The sequence below is a fragment of the Myotis lucifugus genome, unplaced genomic scaffold (genome assembly GCF_000147115.1).
Source record: "Myotis lucifugus unplaced genomic scaffold, Myoluc2.0 scaffold_5, whole genome shotgun sequence".
Lineage (NCBI taxonomy): Eukaryota > Metazoa > Chordata > Mammalia > Chiroptera > Vespertilionidae > Myotis > Myotis lucifugus.
This window is the reverse complement of record NW_005871053.1, coordinates 4,913,999-4,936,151: the sequence shown is the minus strand read 5'-3', so window position 1 is coordinate 4,936,151 and position 22,153 is coordinate 4,913,999. Positions and strand designations below refer to the sequence as shown.

General features: G+C 37.2%; 1 protein-coding gene and 1 pseudogene across 1 annotated transcript in view; one reads left to right on the top strand and one right to left on the bottom strand.

Annotated features, from left to right (window-relative positions):
* Nucleotides 1-22,153, bottom strand: part of TTN (titin) — a 278,603-nt gene that overhangs the window by 204,062 nt on the left and 52,388 nt on the right. The window contains 3 exon segments of the mRNA XM_023743428.1: nt 759-3,380; nt 16,123-16,179; nt 21,523-21,711. Of these exon segments, the coding sequence (XP_023599196.1) occupies nt 759-3,380; nt 16,123-16,179; nt 21,523-21,711 (2,868 nt within the window).
* Nucleotides 3,954-4,711, top strand: LOC102434970 (annotated as a pseudogene).

The following is a 22,153-nucleotide window of genomic DNA, read 5'->3' as shown; positions in this document are numbered from 1 at the left end:
GCAGGCCTCCTTATCAGGCAGACCGCATTTTTCTTTTCCTTCTAACTTTTGTTTCTGTTAATGAAGTAAAACAGTTGAAATTGGTGAGATGGATTGCAGCAGTACGACAAGTGACTGGAAAATGAGGAAGATCATTGAAGGCAGAAGAAGACAGTAAGCAGCTTTCAACATAGTCAATCATTACTTTGCAGTGAATTGTGAAAAAATTATTCAAATGTGATGCTACTGGCTTACATGCATAACAACATGACATATTCTCTAAATATACCATGCTGACTAGAAACACTGAGAATAATGTGAAAAAACGTGATCTACTACATAAAGTAATAAGTGAAACAATAGCAAAAATGAAATAGAAATAAGAAACTTAAACAGACAATTAATCATGGTTATTTTGAATTTGGGGATGAGGCTGGCCATTTTAGAGTGTCTAGGCATTCACTGACAGCTTTATGTCACATTATTAAAGTCTTTTCATATACAAAAGAGACTTAAAAGCATATGTATTGGTATTATGAAACATATAAAAGCATGTCTTATTTTAAAAATGAATAATGGTGTAGATACAGCATTAGCCAGTAAGGCAGCGAGGAAAAGGATAGGAGTGAATAACCATGATTATGTCTGTGACTTCAATCTTACTTTAACTCGACTACGTTCTGGCAGTGGCAGATAAGTGAAAATTTGGTGATGAAACCTAAATCATTACAATCCAGTGAATGTTAGAGCTTGATCTACTTAATCCTTAAAAATCCAACCTCTTTTGACTACAGTGAGTTTTGCCGAAGTTGCTGTTTTTCCGTGGTCATTCAAGGCCTCACAGGTATACTCTCCTTGATGCTCTTCTGTATTTACTTTGTCGATTTCTAGCGTATATGTATTTTGATCTTGGAAACACTTGAACTTTTCATCTGAAGATACCAGTCTACCCTCAAAATACCAATTCACCTCTTTGGCATTTGTTATGGATGACGTGAGCTTAACAAGGTCACCTTCCTCAGCAATAGTGTCCACCAAGGGTGTATGTATAACAGGACCATCCCCCGCTTCCTGTATCTCTACTAGCCCAGCCTTCTCTAAACCACTCTCAGAGGACTTGTCTTGCTCCTCGGGTGGTTTTGGTATCTCATCCTGTTTTTCGTCAGTGAGAGTCGCATCCACAACGTTGAGCTGACTTTCCACTTTGAAATAACTGACCTCTTCTGTTGGGACAAAATATTTAGATTCAATTTCTGGTTCAGTGATTGCTTCAATCTTCTGTGAATCTGAAAAAGAATCCATTTCTCCCCGCAAGCTTGTTTGGGCTCCTTCCTGAATCCTGGGGTCCTCGGCTATTAAGACGTTTATTTCCTCACATATAATAGCACACAGAGCATCCTTAAACTCAGTTTTCAAGTTAGCCATTTGAGGATCAATGCCTTCAATTGCGATGGTTACTTCTTCTGTTAGAGACTTCACTGTGGTAATCAGGTAGGTGCACATAATGCGTTTGGGCTCTTGGGTGAAGTTTATGGCCTTGACCTCCACCTTCTCAATGTTTCTCAACCACTCAGAGAAAAGACTCGTTTGCTCACTGGCCACTGCTGCTTGCAAAGCTCTGCGGATCTGCGTTTTCAGGTTTAATCTTTGCTCTTCTGGAATACCAGAAAGCAAACTTTCCTTGGCGAGAATGTCACGGCCCTGCACTTCCTGCACGCCCTTTATTGCCACCGGCTCTTTCTTATACTCGATGGTTTGGTTAGGGGGCATTGTCAAGTGGTCAGAAAGCTCTTCCTTGAGCAGTACCTGCTTTTCCTCACATGCTAGTGGGAAACTTAAGGATTTGCTCTCCTCAGTCCTGGCCACAAAATCGTGAGCTGTACTTTCTAGTTGATCCGCACTTTCCATCAAAATTACACCTTCTTCTGTGCACGTGTGTTCTGAAGGGACCTGGGGCTCTCGGTTTACCTCAGAGACCACAATGTCAGGACCCTCGAAACTTTCCACGTGGCCCTCAGCTAAGCTCTGACTCAGGATCAGAGCGCTGTGTGCCTCTTGCTTTTGAGGAGTCCCTATCTGTTCTTTGTCCACACCAGGTACTGTCTTGTCTTTTGGTAAAAGTAATTCCTCAGCCACAGAAGTTGGATATGAATGGGCTGGAGGTTCTTCTATCAATGACTGTGGATAAATCCCTTCAGGCTCAGCTAATAAAGTTCTCAGAGGCTCCGCTGTTAATGAACTAATTTCTTCTATGGAAATGGCACTTGGGAAAATTTTTTCAGTATCTGATAGAACCACCTGTGATGCAGGCATTAGAATATCTTCTTTGGGGAGGGTTTTCTGGGACTGGACAACCTGCAGGTGTGAACTGGGAGGTGGCTCCTTGGTAGGCTGAACATGGAGAGTGCCATCGAGGGGAAGAAGTCCCCTGGTGCTCTCAGGAGTCACCATCTCCTGCTCCAACAAGACTGTAGATTGCAATTGCTCAGCTGCCATCTTCAGCTCTGAGTCAAGTGTTTCAAAGGCCGGGCCCTTTAACGACTTCTGTGGAAAATCTTGGGGAGCCACTGGGGTGGGCTTGGCTTTGCAGGGCGCATCAGTCATGTCTGTGTCTTCCAGAAGCACCAGCAGCTCTGCAGCACAGGTGGACTCACCCCACACGTTCTCTGCTTTACAGACATAGAGGCCACTATCTTCCTTCTGAGGGTCATTGACAATAAATGTCCCAGAACCATCAGAATTATGAATGATAGTGTAATAAACATTGGTGCAGAGCTGTTTGTTTTCTTTGAACCACAAAACAGTGGGTGCAGGCTCTCCAAGCACCATATACTCAAAGATGGCGGGGAGCCCCTGAACACAGTGGATTGGTTTTAATTCCTTAAGGAAGTAAGGAGGACAAGGACCTTCAAGCTTTTCCAGAGATTTCTCCACTGCTGATTCTAGTTCAGTCTCCTTGCGTCCCTCTCCTTTGGAATTTATTTTTAGATAGGCACTACATATTGTCTGTCCATATTCATTACTGGCAATACATGTATACTCTCCCTCATCTTCAAATTTTGTGAACAGAATGATCAAGCTATGATCATTACCGTCAAAAACAAATTTGTAGTCAGTAGAAGGCTTTAACATTATTCCATTGAAGAACCACTGAATTTTAGGTTTGGGGATGCCAGTGACCGTAACAGATAATTTAGCCACATCCCCTACGCTTATTTCAGCATTTGACACTTCTTTGATAAAAACCGGGATACTGCCTTCCTTTTTGGAATAGAATTTAGTTGAATGAACTGGAGGTTCAGATAAAAGTTCAAGTGTTTCATTTCCTTTAGATAGCTGAAGGTCAGAGCTATAGGTTTGGAGTCCTTCTTCCTCAGTAGACAGAAGACCACTAGAAAACTCTGTATGGGGGAAAATGATTATTATTTTACCATCAATTTTATTTAACAACAAAAAAATGAAAGTCAAAGAATTATGTATCACTTGATGGTCTTCTTCTGCCTTATTCCTGGAATCATTAGATTATCTTGAGATTAACTTATTACAAAGCACATTTCTAAGTGTTTAACCTTAGTTTATGATATCACATTATATGATTATAAAGCCTGTACTAATGCAACTTTCAGTCACTTCATTTGTGTTAGAGTTTATAAATGTTAAAGATGTTCTTATGAATTTTTCTTTGTGCTATAATATCAATACTCAAGTTTGAAAAACTGCTGACTAACTATTTGTACTAAAAGAATCTATGGTTATTTAAATTAATTTTTTAAAAGGTTCAGAATTATTATTTATACATAAAATTTTAATATGCAAAAATATCATTATTAAAAAATTGAAGACTGATGATTTCCAAAATAAATCATCTATATTCTAGTTACTGATTATAAACTGAAGCCATTGTTAAAAACAAGGGGCTGCAGGGAATGTTTAATCTGAATTTATGAGAGAACTGCTGTTTACAGTTACTAGAAATGCAAGCCATCTTTTGCCCATGTAAACTGCCACAGTACTATAACAAAGCTTTGATAATAAGACCTATGTTAACTCAAGTTAGTCAATAAAATGGGAGAATCAGAAATGAGAGAAAACCACTCCAAATTAAAATCTTGACTGGGGCTCCTGACTCCCATGCACTCCCTCCACAGATCGCCTTAGTTCCACCCTCGGTGTGTGGTCCCACCTCCCACTCAAATGGCCTTCTGGGGAGGACTGTGGAACATGTGGAAGAGGTGCAGTGTGGTGTGAGAAGCTTTCACCACTGTGCTTTCTGTGCTGTGCATGGTTTGCAGGAAATCTCCGATAGCACAATAGCGACAATTCAAGATGGAGAGGTCTACTGCAAATCCTCCTATTGCAAGAAGTATGGGCCCAAAGATTATGAGTAAGGCCAGGGGCTCAACATAAAGTGGGCAAGAGACTGGCTATCAAGCCAGTGAGTGCTCAGCCTCACAGGCTTGCAACAAATCCAACTACTTATACATTTGCTCAGAAATATGGAAATGCTAAGAAATGTGTCAGATGCGGGAATTTCGTTAATGCTGCTGAAAAGAGAATTGGAGCTGGAAATCCTGTCACAAAAACTGTTTCCAATGTGCCAAGTATGGAAAGAAATCAACAACTCTGAGTGATAAAGAGGGCACATCTATTGTAAAGGAGGCCATGCAAAGAACTTGGGCCCAGTGGATTTGGCTATGATCAAGGAGCAATGGTCCTTGTTCACCTTCAGTAAAGGTATAAACCAAGAACCAAGATCACACACTGAGAATCTCTACATAATCTACGTACAGACAATCTAACATTAAATACTTAATTACTGAATATTACCCTGTCCTTGGATAGGCTGGCTGACTCCTAGGTAGAGAGCACTGTATCCTTTTGCTTTACTCATACAAATTTTTAAGAACCAATTCTTTTACATTTTAAACAAAATATCAGCTTGAAAAACAACCTTGATTGTATTCTATTATGCAAGAAATACCTATACAACAATTATTGAACAGAAAAACAAAACAGTGAATAACAAATACTCTTTAAACAGTATTATGGACAACAGAATGAAAGATGTGTAATTTGATAACAAGGAATTAGGATTTTCATTAAAACTGTTATGTATGTACAACAGCCCCATAAATAGTAGTTGCCTTACTCAAAAGCAGTTATATTATTTTATTAGTTCACTCCAATTGCATTACATGAACTAGTCTTATAACTTAATACCTTTCTGTTCTAGTGTATAAGCATTAGAGGCAGGACTCCAGTGTCAACTAGCTATAAAGGTACTGGTAAAACTTACCAATAACATGTAAAATACATACTCAATTATTTATTATTTCAATTAGTTGCCATAAAATCATTGATTAATTTCATATACTAATGGTGACCACTTAACTTTACATTTAATCTGTAATGTATTACTCATGTCAGCTTTCCCTTTACTTGAACTGACAAAATATCTGTAAAAGGGAATGAATGTGAATATAGTTCATATACCCCTACTCACTATTATCTTGAAATATTCTCCCTTACTTCTAAATATCATGTATTAACCATAAAAAGATAGTAAATAAAATTTAAATGCCCTGAAACATGAAACATGTGGTTTAAAATACATGTAGTAGTAGCAGCTAATAATTATGTCTAACTTCGACTATGTAATAAATGAATTCTTTATCCAGAATCAGAGAAATTAATATTCCAGGCTTTTAAGTTATGTGCCATTGAGTCAGAAAATTAAAAATATTTCAACAATTAATAAATAAGCCAAGTGTGACCAAAGCTTACTTTTCTTTATTCAATCACTATTATTCTGCATATCCTCAAGTTTAATGCATTTGAGACTAACAGAATTCTAATGAGCAAAACAAAGCCCTCCTTGTTATGTGAATAAAAGTATATTTTTCAACATTTCCTGAAAATCCACATTTTTAGGTCTTTCTTCTTCTTCTTCTTATTTTTTTTTAAAGAAACAGGCTTTGAATTGTTGCAATCTATGCTCTACTATAACAGTTGGGTAAAATGTGTTTGTCAAGTTTATCATGACCTGAATTTCTAATTTATTTAAACCTCCTTTAGATGATTAAAAGTAGAATAAATCCTTAAGTCCTTAAACTATAGAATTAGTTTTATTTCAGGGAGTTAAGATGGATACATTTCATTATATCTATAACGATGATCACAGATATTGTATGCACACTGGTTGAAACAGATTGCTCCACAAGAGTGTATCTATCTTGATGAGTTATGGTGACTTAAAACAAGTAGAACAAATGTTTTTTGGGGGCATGGAGGTGAGGGTATGAGCCTTACTGCTCTGTCTACATTCTGCACATATTCCCAATTGCTTATTTAATTTGGAAGGGCTTTTAGGGAATTTCCATTGTGGGAATAAAAAGGTAATACAATGAAAGAAACATGGCAAACATAATTGGTTATATGAATCCTTTTGAAAATTAAATTTACATTACATTTTAAATTTTTTAGAATTAAAATTAATATGTTTAATACATTCATGGTACTTAAAAATTGCTCAATGTAGAGAACAAATATAGTCATTGGGCTATATTTAAGAGTTGAGGGTAGGAATTATTCATAATTTCATTACTATATTTTATTATTTCTTTCATCATCTGCTGTATAACTAAAATTTATTCTAAATTATTTTTAAAAAGTTACCACTGGGATGACACAGAGAGTTGAATGATCACCTCTTAGGATTTCTGGTAAAATCCCTAATTTTCAGATAAAAAAAACCCCACCTGAGATTTCTCTATTTATTACAACATATATGAGAAGATTTAGGTTCACATTGGTACATAGGTACAATGCTAAGGATTTTGTGAATTTATTATCATTTTAATTTTGAAAAACAAAAAATGTCAATTTAGAAACATATATAAATCTTGAATTTGAATGCTTATTAATTTTGAGTTAGTTTAAACAATGAAATTCAATGAAAATGACAGGAAAGCCTATTATCTTATTATATACAAATACAAATTACCATACTGTCTCAATTCTAAAGACGTTCCACCTTCCTTTTTCTAATTTTAAAGATTCTGAAATTGGACTGTAGTTTAAAATCTTATGTAAAAATGTAATATGGTAGTTTCTTTTCTCCTAAGGAAAATATTAATGTTGCATTTTACACTTGATGCCACCTTGAACTGAGAAAATGAGGTATTTCCCAAAGTAAAAAGATCTGTGTTTGCATATTCTGCAAATGTCCAGATGATATCTATCTGAGCAGCACCATTGGTCCCTTCAAAACCAGCAAGAGTTAAAAGACTTAAGAAAAGGAATATTAATAATTAAAACATTTTTAAAATAGCCAAACATATACTGAGGTTGTAATGTCAAACAGATTACAGTCAAACCTTGGTTCTCAAATGTCTCCCATCTCAAACAATTTGGTTCTCAGACAAATTGTGAAACAAAACTTCTGTTTTCTACTTGACAACCCTTTCATGCTGATACCTCAGCATGACAAAAAGCATCTCTCAGGCAACAAATGCCGCTGTTGCTGGCAGAATCTAGCTATTAGTACAATTTTAAATGATAAAGAGGCTATCAAGAGTGCTAATGTTGCTCAGGGTGTGAAAGTGCTCAAAAAACAACAATCACAGGCAATGGAAGAGATAGAAAAATTGTTGATTTGTATAAAGGGAGAGCAGTTAGCCAGTGATAGCATTTCGGAGGCAATGATATATGGAAAAGTAAAGATGCTGCATACAGACCCCCTGAAAGACTCCTGAGAGGAGTGCTGAAAGTGACTCATTTAAGGCGAGTAAGGGGTGGTTGGGTAAATTTAAGAAAAGAAGTGTTTGTTTATAGGTTAAACAGTACATTAGACATGAACTGTATATAAGAAAGATTAAAACAGGGAGTCATTAATGGGTCTGGAAGGTAGTAATTCAATTTACATTACTTCTAATGGGAAAAAAATGATTCAGTTTTTTGTTTTGTTTTGTTTTTTTAAACAAATCACTTCTTAAACACCCTTCTGGAATGAATTAAGTTTGAGAACCAAGATTCCTCTGTATATAGTTAGTTACCAACTAAGCAAAGCTGGTTTCTATTGTTTGTTTTATCTCTTCTAAGTCTGAGTAAATAAGCATTAATTTGGCTGTAAAAGGGTTATAATTTAAAAAATTACTTATATTCAGAGCAGAGAGGAGATTCTCACTAATCTGTCTGTGTGGTCATCTGACATCGTCTTCCCTTTTACATTTTACTTTACTGATATAGTTTATCTCTAAGAGAGAGTACATTCTGCTGAAACACTCGGAGAAGGAGAAATGAAGGTAAAGTAGAAATACAATTAGGTAGCCATAGAGATATTTAATTGTGCTTGATTTTTCACAGTATAATGGACACAAGTGATGATTCCACAGTTTAGATATTTAGATAACAGAGTATTTACATGTATTACAAACATGAGACATCCACGTGGAGAAACTGTGTTCCCAGGGGTCTTCGATGTAATGCATTCAAATAGAGTTGACATATTTGGAAATTTATTAGATCTATATAATTTGGAAAATATGAAAGCACTCAAATCAAGTGTAATAATTACGAAGGCACTAAAACATCGTACAAGAACTTTTACATTAGGGTGAGTGCTGCACAGGTCTCGGCCATTCCTCTGTTGTTGATAGCTACACACCTGTACTCACCTGCGTCATCTTTTACTAAGCCTGTTATGAATAAGTTGTGGAACCCTATGCCTCTTTCCTCAGCACTGAACCTTGCTCCTTGCAACAATTTCCCGTCTTTGTACCAGTAAGCTGTGGGTCTTGGAGAGCCACGAACTAAACACTGGAAATAAGCTGCTGTGCCGATCAGGGCACAGCAGTCAGAAATACCTCTAATGAACCTGGGAGGCCCTTCCACCACCTGAAATTCAAAAAAGCTGTCTGCATACTTGCTCTTTAAGACTAACTCTTCCTTCAAACTGCTTAAAGTCACTCGACTTTTCTTTGTTATCATAGCAAATACTTCGGAATCTCCCATGGTGAGAAATCCCCGACAGATAGCCTCTCCCACACTGTTCACAGCTCTGCACCTGTATGTCGCACTATCAGAAAGACAGACGTTTCGAATTTTAAGGGTGTGACTTCCATTCTCCTCACTAATCACATATTTAACATTATCTGGCTCAATACACATATATTCTTTATACCATTTAACTTCGGGACTAGGGACACCTATGACTGAACATTTGAACACAGCATCGGAACTTTCTGGAACTTTAAAATCACAAATAGGCATTATAAAACGAGGAGGCATCTCAAATACTTCTAAGTCAATTTTTAGATCTTTGTCTTCTCTTGAAGCCATATTTGGATCTGCTAAATTCAACGGAAGAACATCTAGGCTCACGATCATGCTTTTATGATCAGGAGTAAATTCAGGAACTGTGACTATTTTCACTTGCTTCTCAAATTCTTTGACATCTTTTTCACTTAACTCAACTTCCAAGACAATCTCTTGAGGAGAAGGTGTTCTTGATGATGAATTGTTTTCCAAATCAAACTCCATGACATGCTGATGTGTTATTGGAGGTGGGAGTGCCACTGCTCTTTCTTGTTGAGGTACTATGTCTACATCTGCAAAGCTCTTTGCTTCCCCTATGATGTTTACAGCATGGCACATGTACGCTCCCCCCTCTCCTTTCTGAATGTTAGAAATTACCAAAGAACATACATTACCCACCCTTTCTATCTTGATTCTTTCATCTGGTTCTAGCAAAGATTTATTTCTATACCATTTCACACCAGGAACTGGAATGCCCTCAACTTCAACAATGAAGCCTAATGTTGTATTTTCATATATCTTCCTTTTGGTCAGAGGTTCAATAAAAGATGGAGGCATTTCATTGTCTTTGGGTTCGATGGCTTCATTGGGTGTGCCAAATGAGTCCGAGCGCCACACTTCATAGGCTGAGCTTCTCTCTCCTGTAGGTGTATGGAAATGTTCATTTGGCGTACTGTCCTCCCTTTCTATTTTTGATGGGTGCCTTTTAAAGTTTTCAGTGGGGTTTGGTCCTCCAGTAGGAATATAATATCTTTCAACTGTTTCTCCTCCTAAAGGTGTAGAATATCGTTCTAAAGTCTCCCCTGGGGGTGTAGAATATCTCTCTAGAGACTCCCCTGGGGGTGTGGAATATCTCTCTAGAGATTCCCCTGGGGGTGTGGAATATCTTTCTAGAGTCTCCCCTGGGGGTGTGGAATATCTTTCTAGAGTCTCCCCTGGGGGTGTGGAATATCTCTCTAGAGTCTCCCCTGGGGGTGTGGAATATCTCTCTAAAGTCTCCCCTGCAGGCGTGGAATATCTTTCTGCTATCTCCCCTTCCAAAGGTGTTGAGTACCTTTCAGCAACTTCCTCTAAAGGCGTGGCTCTTTTAACAGTCTTACCTCCTGCGTTTGTTGAGGATTGCTTAGTTGTATCTAATGGAGCAAAATATAAATCAGGAGACTTTGGAGTTTCAAAATGTTCAACAGAGGATGGTGGGGTATAAAACTGATCTAACTCAGAGATTTCCTCACTGCTTATACTTCCCACATCAATGGAAATATCAGATTCAGGAGAAAATGGGCGACCTGATGATTCCTGTTGTTGGTTGTAATATTCATACACAGTGTTGAAAGTTACTTCTTCAACCTCCATGGACGTGGTTGATTCGCTCTGGACAAGTTTTGCCGTATCCCTGTTGTCTTTAGTTTCAGGAACTTCATGTTTTCCAGCAGCAAGTAAATACTGTGTTAGTGAGGACTCGGAGTCCTTTACTTCCATTGTATGTGCCTCGTCCAGTTTAGGAAAACAAGTTTCAATCTTTTCTTCTTCAGTAGTGAAGAAAGAAGTTTCATTTTTAGCTTGAACTTGGTAAACTTTTTCTTCTTCAGGGACATCACTTCTTTCACTTCTTTGTTCATTTGGATTCCGTTGTTCCTCAGTCATCAAGAATGAAAAGCACTGGCTCAGGGAGGGTTTTCTGTGGAGTGTGTCTGCTTCCTGAACATCACCTCTGTGGTCTCCAGTGGCATATTCCTGTATCCCTTCATCCTGCTTTTGAAATGATGCCAACTCGTGTTCCAAAGTGTGTTCTTCCTTCATTTCACAAACCTCTAAAAGCTTTTCCTCACTTGCTGCTTTTTTCAAAAGTGAAATGAAACTTGGATCTCCATTTTCGAAAGAACGTCTTTTCTCAGAAATATCAGTTTCTCCTACATCTGCAGATGAGGTTTGAAGTAGGCCACCTGCCTGACTATGGATTTCATCAGAAAAGATTTTAAGAGAAGTATCCGTGTCTAAAATTTCTACCTTTTGTTCCTGTATCTGTTGGACTTCTTTCCCAAAATAATAGGTCTTTTCATCAATACAACTTTCCTTCATCCAGTCCTGACTGGAAGAAATGTCTTGATTTGTAAGTATGTCATTTTGCATTCTTTTAGACATATCCTGTGTATCAAATAGTAGTATTTCAGGGCCACGAATTTCTTCTTTATAAGGTGTTTCCCATTGTGGCCTAGATTCCTGGAAATCCTTAGTTGCATCTCCTATATGAGAATACATTTGTTTTAGATCAAATACAATGTTATCAGCATCAGTTGTTTCAGAAGCAGGATGTTGGATTTTAAAATAAGCTTCTTCTGGTTGACCACTATCTAATTCTTGGGATTTTAAATCTGGATTTTCTATTTGCGAGTGAAACTGCTTTAGGTCAAATGTAATAGGAGTTTCATATTCAGCCCTTTCAGAAACTGCAGACCGCTCTATAAGACCCATTTCTTTTTGTTGCTCCCTCTCTTGTACTTTAAATTCCCCATGAGTTTGAGAAGAAAGCAGCTTTAAATTCATTATGATGTTAGATGAATCTGGTTCAGTGTTTGGAGACATTTTATCTGCCTGATGTATATTTGTCTTTAGGTCACTGGATTTTGATTCTCTTTGATTTAATGGAAAGTCAATGTCATCAGGCTTCTTTTGAGGAGGATTAACAAATGATTTCTTGGTAGCTCTTTTCTCTAGAACTCCTTTCTCTGCATGTTGTAACTTTTCAAATGCAATGATTCTATGCTTCACTTTTCTTCTTGGGTAGTATCTCTCCTCACCAAGGGGTTCTTCATATACAGTGGTAGATGAGTCTTTTGTATCGTAACTCTCAGAAGTTTTCCTTGAGTGGATATTTGAGAAATGGTCACTTTGGGCATATTCTTGCACATGTACCCTTTCTGGTTCACCAAGTTTTCCAAAATCATGCCTAACCTCTCTCCTAATTTTAACTTCACTGAAATCATCAACAAATGGGAATGGGCAAACAGTACCCTCTGCTTGGTGCAGCTTTGACTTTTCACTTACACGCCCCTCTTTCCATTCATCCTGACATTGTATGAGTTCAGCTCTGATAGGTCTGTTGGTTTGTATGGACCTAGAAGCAACCTGCACAAATCTGGGGACTTTTTCTCTAGAAGATGTGCAATGAGCATGGCCTTTCTGGTCTATTTGCTCAGTTGTCTCAAGGTTTTGAAAAACCTCCCTTACAGAATATTCTTTTACATTACATTGGGAAGTAAAAGGACCAGCTGGATAATCATACAAGTGTGCCCTTATAGATTCTCCCTGAATTTGTTGACCTTTGGGATTTTTTTCATAAATTCCACCAATATTTTCTAATTGGCTATATTCCCAGTGAATGACAGGTTCCACTGTGAGATCGGAAACACTCTCAATGGTTCCTGAACTGTTTTCAGCAACACATTTATATTTTCCCGAATCTTGAACATCAATATCATGAATATACAACCTGTAGCTATAATCAAACTCTTCAAATTGAAACTTTTGATCCTGCTTTAAAAGTTCGCCATTTTGAAACCATGTTACCACTGGCTTAGGCTCCCCAGATAATAAACATTCAAGTACTATGAAATCCCCTTCTCTACACCTGGCATACCTTGGCATTTCTTGTAACATTTTTGGTGGCTCATTAGTAATATCAGGTGAAAATATAAATTTGTGTTTTGGTGACTGAGTAGCCTTATCTCGAGGTGCTGCTTTAGGTTCCAACTCTTCAAATTGAAACAATTCCCTTGACTCTTTATCCTGTTCTGGAGTAGGAGTTGCTGCTGTTATCTGAATTTCCACAGGAAAGGAAAGCAATTCTATGTCTGCAGAGGAAGGACCTGGTGGGGTAGTTTGTAACATATGGAGATTTGTTTGGCCCTCTAGTCTCAAAGATGGAGGAACGTCTTCTGCTTGGTCAAACACCAATGCCAGCTCTTCTTCCTCATCAGTGTAGTCATGCAATATTGGGATTTTATGTGCTTTGACATCATGCCTCTGTTTTGCTTTCACTTTTAGGATACCGGTTGTCTTTACTGTTCCATATTGGTTAAACAGCACACAGGTAATAGAACCTTCATTTTGAGGAAGAACAGAAGTAAAAGTTAATGTTGAATAGTTTTCCAAGGTATGAATGATAAAGCCTCGATTATATGGGATTGGTATATCATTGTTATACCATGTCACTATGGGTTGAGGATATCCTTGAAAATGACACATGAATTTACAACAGTCACCTTCATAAACCTCTTGAGATTCAATTTCTTGAAGAAATGAAGGTGGGCAACGTTGCAGATGTTTTTGGAAAGAATTTTCAAAAAATCCTGTGGTTTTTTCTTCCTGTTCAATTTTGAATTCTTCACCTCTTGTGAAAGTGGAGTGTTGTAATTCTCTCAAATCATCCTTTCTTATTCTTTTACTATCTATTTCTTCATTTTCTTTAATATTTGTAAGTGTACCAAAATCACTTGTATGTGGTATAACAGGTTGAGACACCTTTTCAGAAGTCTCATCTATTTTCTTACTTTTACACACACTAGTGATATATTGAGATGACTCTCCAAATTTAGTTTTGGTCATAATTTCTTCAACTTGTGTTTTTGCTTGGGTTTTCTCATTTACTTGACTTCTACCATGTAAATGGTCTTTTGGTCGACTCTCTTTTAGAAATGCCTCTTGGCTCATTCTTATTTCAGTCTGGAGAATTTCTTCATCAACAGTAGTTGGAAAACTTGTGAGAGCTTCTCCAGATTCTATATTTTGATCCAATTGATTAGAATATTCAGTTGAATATTCAACCTTATCCCTATTTTCAGCTAGATCAGACACTGACCTGCTTTCCATTTCCTCTCTAAAGAACATAGTATCTTTATTACTAGCTTCCCTTCTCAAAGTTCTTGAGCTTAGTTTAGATGGCATATCTAAAAGAGATAACTTCTTTTTCTCCAGTAACGTTTTTCTAGCCTCCCGTAAACGTTGCAACTTCCCTTTGGTCTCCTCATCCAGGAAATTTTCACCTACATTAAGCCATCCTCTGACATCAGATTTACTTTCTAGATATTCTTCATCATACATAAAATCTGTTTTCCTGCTAGGACTTACTGTCTCAAAGTGTATAGTTCGCATCATTCCCTTTTGTTCCACATCTTGTTTTTTGTTAAAGGGAGAGCCAGTAAACCTCAGGTCAACCTTCATCCTGCCCTCTTTCCTCTCAACTAATGTCTCTATATTTTCATGTGTCTGTTCTGCCCTTTTCAGAAATTCTAAATATTTCTCATCTTGCCCTTTTTGAATAACAAGCAGTGATGCAGTTGATTCAGCATACCCTTCACTATTAATTGCTAGCAATCTATAAGTTCCAGAATCTCTGTCTTGGACCCTTTTAATCTCTAAGCTGGAAGAGTGATCATGTAAATCACTCTCAGTTTTTATAACCCGCCGGAGACCTGTTGGGATTGGCCGATTGTTATAGAACCAAGTCATTTCCGGAGTTGGACAGCCAATTAGTCTACATGTAAAAACAGCAGGTTCACCCTCTAAAACATACTTAAACGTAAGTTTTTGGGTAAAAGAAGGCTTGAAATATTCAGGCCAGGAGCTTGTAGATAATATTCTACTTGCATATCTTTTAGCAGCCATAGAACTGTGGTCTACATCTTCAGAATCTGAAAAGGCATCACGTGTATCTCTTTCTGAATGTTCAGATTCTTCCTCGGAGAATAACTCTGAAAAGAAATTAAATTATAAAGCATTTTACTATTTTCCATAGTATTTGAAAAAGTTGAAAATAAATGAAATTGCAAAATAGAAATGAAATAAAATGCATGCTACAGATTCTCACAAATCCATAGAAAAATTCACTCACCATATTTGTTCGAATAAACGCAACACCATGCTCTGTTTAAAAGATTCTGACACGAAAATCGTTCGTTGTCTGGTCTTTTCTTCAAACTGCTGAAATTTCTTCTTGAACAAGCAAAAATGCATTTGAAAATAACATGTTCCTGTGCATATTTGTTTTGAGAGCAGGAAAACTTTGTTCCTTTAATGGCTGAGAGGAAAATCTTACCTGACTTGCAGAGAGTGAAATAAACGCCCTTTCTGATCCTTTTGATTGTAGATTAAATTTTTAATAATTAACTATTTTAAATATATATATACAAGAACCATAACCATAAATAGCTAAAATAAAATAAGAAGGCGTTTATTCGAACTAATACAGCCATATAGTCACAACGTTATACAAAGAAAAGCAGGCAATAAGGATCACATAAGGCAGCTATCTGCAAGCCAGTGTAAGAGACATATCAATGTTAAAATGATGTATGAGCATGAAGTGTAAACCAGATGGGGATGTAACATTTTCACACACCCTAAATCAAGTAGCATTTCAATCATCATTCATTCATGACATTGCATTCTGAGAATGACACCTAGGTTATTGTCTACTGTTCAATTTAATTCACTGTGATTTTGAAAACAAACTTTTATTTCATGATTTCATGCATTAAGATTCCAACTTTTTCTAATACACACTTTCGAAAATGGCTGCAAACATGAAAATGATATGGCTGGTAAATTTTAAATTCGAGAATTTAAATTACTGTAAAACAAAATACTATGAAATGCATGTAACCATCAGCATACTAAACCAGGCATGCGACATAGTAATATATTCTCTAAGAGATATATTTATACATCTATGTCATTTTTCTCAATGATAGTAAATGAAATAAGGCAGTTAAGAATTCTATTAATCCTTCAGAATTTCTATTTTAAATCTCATATTCAATGTAATAATACCTTTCATCTCCACCTCAATCTGCTGTTCAATCCTCTCGTGTAAAATTGATTCATAGGCTAAAATGGAAAAAAACATAAAAAAATTTAATGGTTAATTCCATATACTTTCTGCCTTAATATATGGTTTATACAATTATAATTTTATCTTTATTATAATAGAAAACTACATCCACCAAATGCATCAAACAATTCATGCCAAACAAATCAATGAACTGATAAAGTACATGACAATGTTGGCAGAAAGATTTAAAAGCATTTTTATTTTTGGTTTTCTATGAAATTTCCACATTTAGTTCTATAATTCTTCATGCCTTTACATGCATTCGGAAAAGCAATCCACAAGCTAAAGGAAAATTCTTTTTAAAAAATGTCTTATTGACTGAACACTTGGTAAGATATGAAGTCACATTTATAGGGGACATGCATTTTTAACATGCCACATTTAGTTGATGGCTATTCTCAGGTTTTCCTGCAGAATTAAGCATTTTCAGCTAGTAAATAAATACCCCTTTGGTTTAAACCACCTTTAAAATGTCAAACTACCTGAAGTTCAATTACATATTAAGAAGCAAAACAAAGAGTCATCCACTCTAAATAGCTTTTATTACATAAGGAAAAGGAACAGTCTTTAGACACAATCATCTCTGGGGTGGCTTCTTCAGAGAGGCAGGTGCCCTGGTACCACTCTCATCTCTCAGTTCGTGTGGCATTGTGTCAGTGGGCTTCTGAGTTCCTTGTTGTCTTTGGCATGAAGTGAATGACAAACGATGTTTTCTTTGACGATTCTCTCTTTACTTCACAGGTTGTTTTAATTTGTGACTCTGAGTGTTTTAAAACTTTTAGTGTTTGAACCAAGGGTGATTTTTGTAACTGCTCTGGTTTGCGATTTCTTTGCTAGGTAAGAATAAAGTTAGGAAAAGGAATCAATTAGCTGTGTTTGTACGAGTAAAACACATGCTGAATTTAGAGAAGATGGAATGTCATTAGGATGAGAAGGAAAGCGGCACATTAGTCCCAAAACGAATATATGAAATAGCTACGCTTGCTATGCACATAAGAACTCAACACAAACTGACTTCTGGGGTTTTTCATTCTTACTTGGCCTTTGTGGATAACTATGTAGTCTATGTAAAGTTATTAGGCCAGAATAAAAGAGGGGTATATAAAAACTGCCTTCTTTTAGATCATTGGACAACTGTGCCCGATCCTTCACCCTTCAAACACTTAAAAATGTTTTAACTTTTGAAAGTGCAAGTAAGGCCATCTGGAATTTCCAAGAAAAAAAAGTGTTCATTCTCCAAGAACACTTTAATAATATTTAATTGGAACTGGAATTCCTGGGGCAGAAATGTCTAAGCAAATCCCCTCTGGGAACTTGACTTTCAAGTACTGTACTATGACACTAGGTTCTTTAGGAAACAAGTTGAAAGACCTACATTTCTCCCACCTCCACAGCACAGCTGATTCCCAATTATATTGCTGCTGAAACTGTCACAGTTGTCACCTACAAGACGTGTAGATAACAACTCCGGATAAATAGTAACTGTGATTACTGTGCTGCCAGCAGCTGCGGTCAAGTCTCCGGATGGTGGAATTTTCCACCTCATTTGCATAACTAGATCTCAGTCCTGGACTTTGGAAATACAACCAGAAATAGCTATAAAACAAAATGCCAGCTTAAGAAAGAAAAAAAGGCCTTTCTTTGTGTGTGTAAGTGAATATTGTAGATGCATTAAGTGAACTAATGAGCCAATTTCAAAATTTAGGGTAGAGAGGGCTGTGCACATAGCACTGTATTTTTGCCCCTGCTAATGTCTAACAACTAAAAAATAGTATGGTCAGACCTGGAAGAACCTGAGGTCACACTTCTCAATAGACCCCTGGAGATGCCCAAACTTCTCCCAGCTTCCTTCCATGGATTCCGTGAAGCTCCTTTGTTGGCAAAGAGGCAGCATGGGCTTCTAGCACCTGACGAATTTTTTCTTATATCATTTGTATCTAAAAGGAAGTCCATGGATAAAAGGAAGAAGCTACCCTTTGTCCAAATTTATTCAGGCCTTTCCAGACAGAGGGGAGAATCAAGCATAATAATGACAAAAATAATGATTTTCCCCATGAGATAACTCTACAATTCCCAGAAGATCTGAGGCTACAAAAGCAGCATGATTTATTGAGAAATATCTAGAGATGACTAATTTGATCCAGACCTATTATTTTAAGTGCCCATTTTTACATTTTCATGGCCTCCTTGTAATAGCTAGAACCTCCAGATCTGAACCCAAAGGGCAACTGAGAAATTTTGAGCCTCCTATTACTAAAACAATTACATTTAAGTGTAGCATACTGTCAGGCACAAAAATAAATACTCAATAAATACTGGAACCATAACATCTTAACCTTCTTTGGTACACTCCCTAGGTGGCACATTTGGTTAAGATTAGAAAAGGCAGCCCATGTGAAATGAACCTTAACTTCCTGAACCTGGATCTGCTAGTTGCACTTCCTAAATCTAGACTGGAAAGTTAAATGTTCTTAACAAGTTTGGCCAATGACTTGGCCAACTTTCATAAGCCATTGATGAATACAGTACTAATTTAGAGATACTCTAATTAATATATTCAATTTGCATGGCAGAAAAGCTGCATAAAGCGATGAGGATGAAATGAATGAAGCAAGTCGTAGCTAGAAATCAAATTACCACCTTCTATGCTTAGTACTGCTGAAGATGTCTTCTCTCCATACTCATTGTGTACTATGCAGCTGTACAATCCTTGGTCTACCAGCTGAACATTACATATGGTAAGAAAATAAGTATTTCCATTTTGTGTCTGCTTCACTCTCTCAGATTCCTCTATCTTTACACCTTCATGAGTCCAGGTTACATCAATAGAAGATTCATCCTTTAAAACACAGAGGAACTGAGCAGTGTCGCCGCACTTTACAGAGAGGTCTTGAAGATGCAGAAGAATCTTTGGCGCCTCATCCATCGTCTCTTCAGAGTATTTATCAGATAACTCAGTGCTTTCGGCAATTTGTGAAAGGGATGCAGGATGGTGCAACCCTACAGCTTGCACAAATGCAGCTGTGTGGGTGGAACTTTGAGATATACTTTCAAAAACCTGCACTTCACATTCATATGATGATCCTTGAAATGACTTAACTTCGCTTTGGGATATTTTGCTCTCTTGCTTTGTGAAAGAGGAATCTGCCACTGCCTGGGATGTGGTGGACTCTCTTACATCTTTCCCAGAACTTTGCCTAGCTAGGGCTTGCACTGTATAATCAAGTGACAAGAAAAAAGAAAAGAATATTAAGATCGAAGCTTTGTCACTTGGCAAGGTTAGTAACACAAAATGGCATGGAGATGAAGATGAAAGACATCATTGTCGCTTGGAAGCAACATGCCAGATGCAGTATGCCCTAAGAATTTTCACACAAAGGAAAATTCATTCCCAGCAATCCCATGATGAATGGACGATGAAGGCTCATGCGGATGCCATAGTGTCTGGCTTCTTCTTCTGTTGTTACTGCAGTTATCCAGAATCAATCAATCTCAATCTCTCTCTTCCTCTCTCTCTCACCCACCCCCTCAGAACTTTGTCCTCTCTTCACGATATGCTTTGTAAAAACATATATGGTAAATAGATCATTAATGATGCAATGATGAGATGCTGTTAAATGTTAAGCAGCATTGATGCCTAACAAAATGATTACTAATGTAATGCACGGAACACATAATTACTAATGTCAGACTTAAGATACATAGGTTAGCCCGTAACTGAGACCTTGGTGGTGGGGCTTGTTGGTGTTACTTTATTAGTAAATTAGGTACTGCCATAATATGCAATGAGACAAACAGCTGAGACTCTCATTAGTAACAGAGGGAGTAGGAGGTAGGCAGCAAATCAGTCTTCAAAGCACATTGGGCTTTACCTTTCGGAGTCACTGTGAGTGTAGCTGCACAAGTGGTTTCCCCAGCGCTATTGGCTGCTTTGCAAGAGTACTGCCCAGCATGCTCTGAGTAAGCGTCAACTATAAGCATTAAAGCCATGCCTGTGGATTCCTCAAAATGGAAAACTACATCTTTGGTTGGTAGAATTGGCTGCTGGTTATGAAACCACTGGATTCCTGGTTTGGGAATGCCAGAAACCCTTGCATGAAATCTGACTGTCTCCCCGCTGTGCACCCTGAGGCTTGATAGAGGCTGGATGAAGATGGGCTTTTGGCCAAGGGACTCCTTCTTAAATGAAAATGATGAAGAGACATGCCATTGGGAGTTTGATGTAACTTCTTCAAGTTTGCTAAATCCTGAAAAGAAGCATGCCAACCTTTAATGTTGTGCCCTGCATGGAAACCGGACCTCATGTGGAATTGTCTGCAGATCAGTGGCAAGTTTCCACAGTGGACTGGAATCCAGTCCAGTCCTGACGCCTGGTCACTGTATGCACTGTGGATTCACTTGCATTTTCCAGACAAACAAGCTGAGACATCATCAGTCTAAAGAACTTCACCATATTGTTCAAGAAGGCAGTAGTGGAGTACGCAATTTGGTATAGGTATTCTTGTTTTCTGGTTTTATATTTTCCTCTCTGGTTGTAAAACCAGCTTTTCTACTTTGCAAACCACTTTAAACTGATTATTAGGAAACATCTGGTTATTATAATAGTGTTAACAATTGAAGAAAAAAAATCAAAATTTGCCCTAAATCCTTATATATTTGTATATACTCAATACTATGTAGAATAAATTAGCTCAGGAAAAAGACTCTGTAAAATATATATTGTTATCTCCTGTTGAATCAAAATGCACCCCCCCCACTCCTCTCCTGTCATCAAAGAAGTGCTTCTGATTGTAATTTAAGAGACTCAAGTAACAGAAATGTTTAACCTTCCTAGGACTGTGCCCCTCAACTCTCAGGCATTCTTTGAATGATGGTGAGTACGGTTGACTTGTGTACAGACCTGAAATTGTCCACTGTCACTTCTGTGAAACCAGGATTATGTGAACACAATGTGGGGATGGTTACACTCTTAGATTTTAAAAAATAAATTTAAATTTTTATCCTAGCCAAATGAGAAACAAATATACCTATTTTTATAAAGTACATTTATCCCCATTCTGACACATGCTTATCAGGAAGCATGAAAGCTGATGATGAGAGCAACACATCACAAAACATCATGGAGACAAAGCAGGCAAAATAACAAAGGAATGGTATGTGACGCAGAATGAGAAGGAGTAAATGAAAACTGAGAATATCACATATGACATGAACACAATTAGTTGCATTAAAAGAGAATGATAGGACCAACCATGATTTACATGAAATCTTTAGTAATTGTTACTGACATGAGCTTAGATCTATATTGAAATGTGATTCTTAAAGTTGTTTTACTCTACCTTCCAGTCTCAAGTTGGCTGTGCTTGATACTTGACCTACGGCATTATTAGCAACAAAAGTATAAATCCCTTCATCTTCTGGATAAGCTTCAGCAATTTCCAGTTGGTAAGTGTCTTCAAATTGAGTCATTCTGAAGAACCTAGATGGCTTAATTTTCTTGTCCTTGCTGTACCAAGACACTGTTAGATCTGTAGTACAGAAGAAAATGTATATTTAAATCACAAAAACAGGTGGATATTTTCAATTTACCTGCAAACATATTGTATTGATTGTATTGGTGACTACATTTCACATTTATCTTCATAACATTAAACTTTTCTTTTAGGCATACCAAATCTGCCCTTATATGGTTTCTTTTCATATTTATCAAGGAAACACGATTGTAGAAAAATTCAGCTTATAAACTGGTTGACATATTTGAAAAAAAAATTTTTTAAATATATTTTATTGATTTTTTACAGAGAGAAAGGGAGAGGGATAGAGAGTTAGAAACATCGATGAGAGAGAAACATCGGTCAGCTGCCTCCTGCACACTCCCCACTGGGGATGTGCCCGCAACCAAGGTACATGCCCTTGACTGGAATCGAACCTGGGACCCTTGAGTCTGCAGGCCGACACTCTATCCGCTGA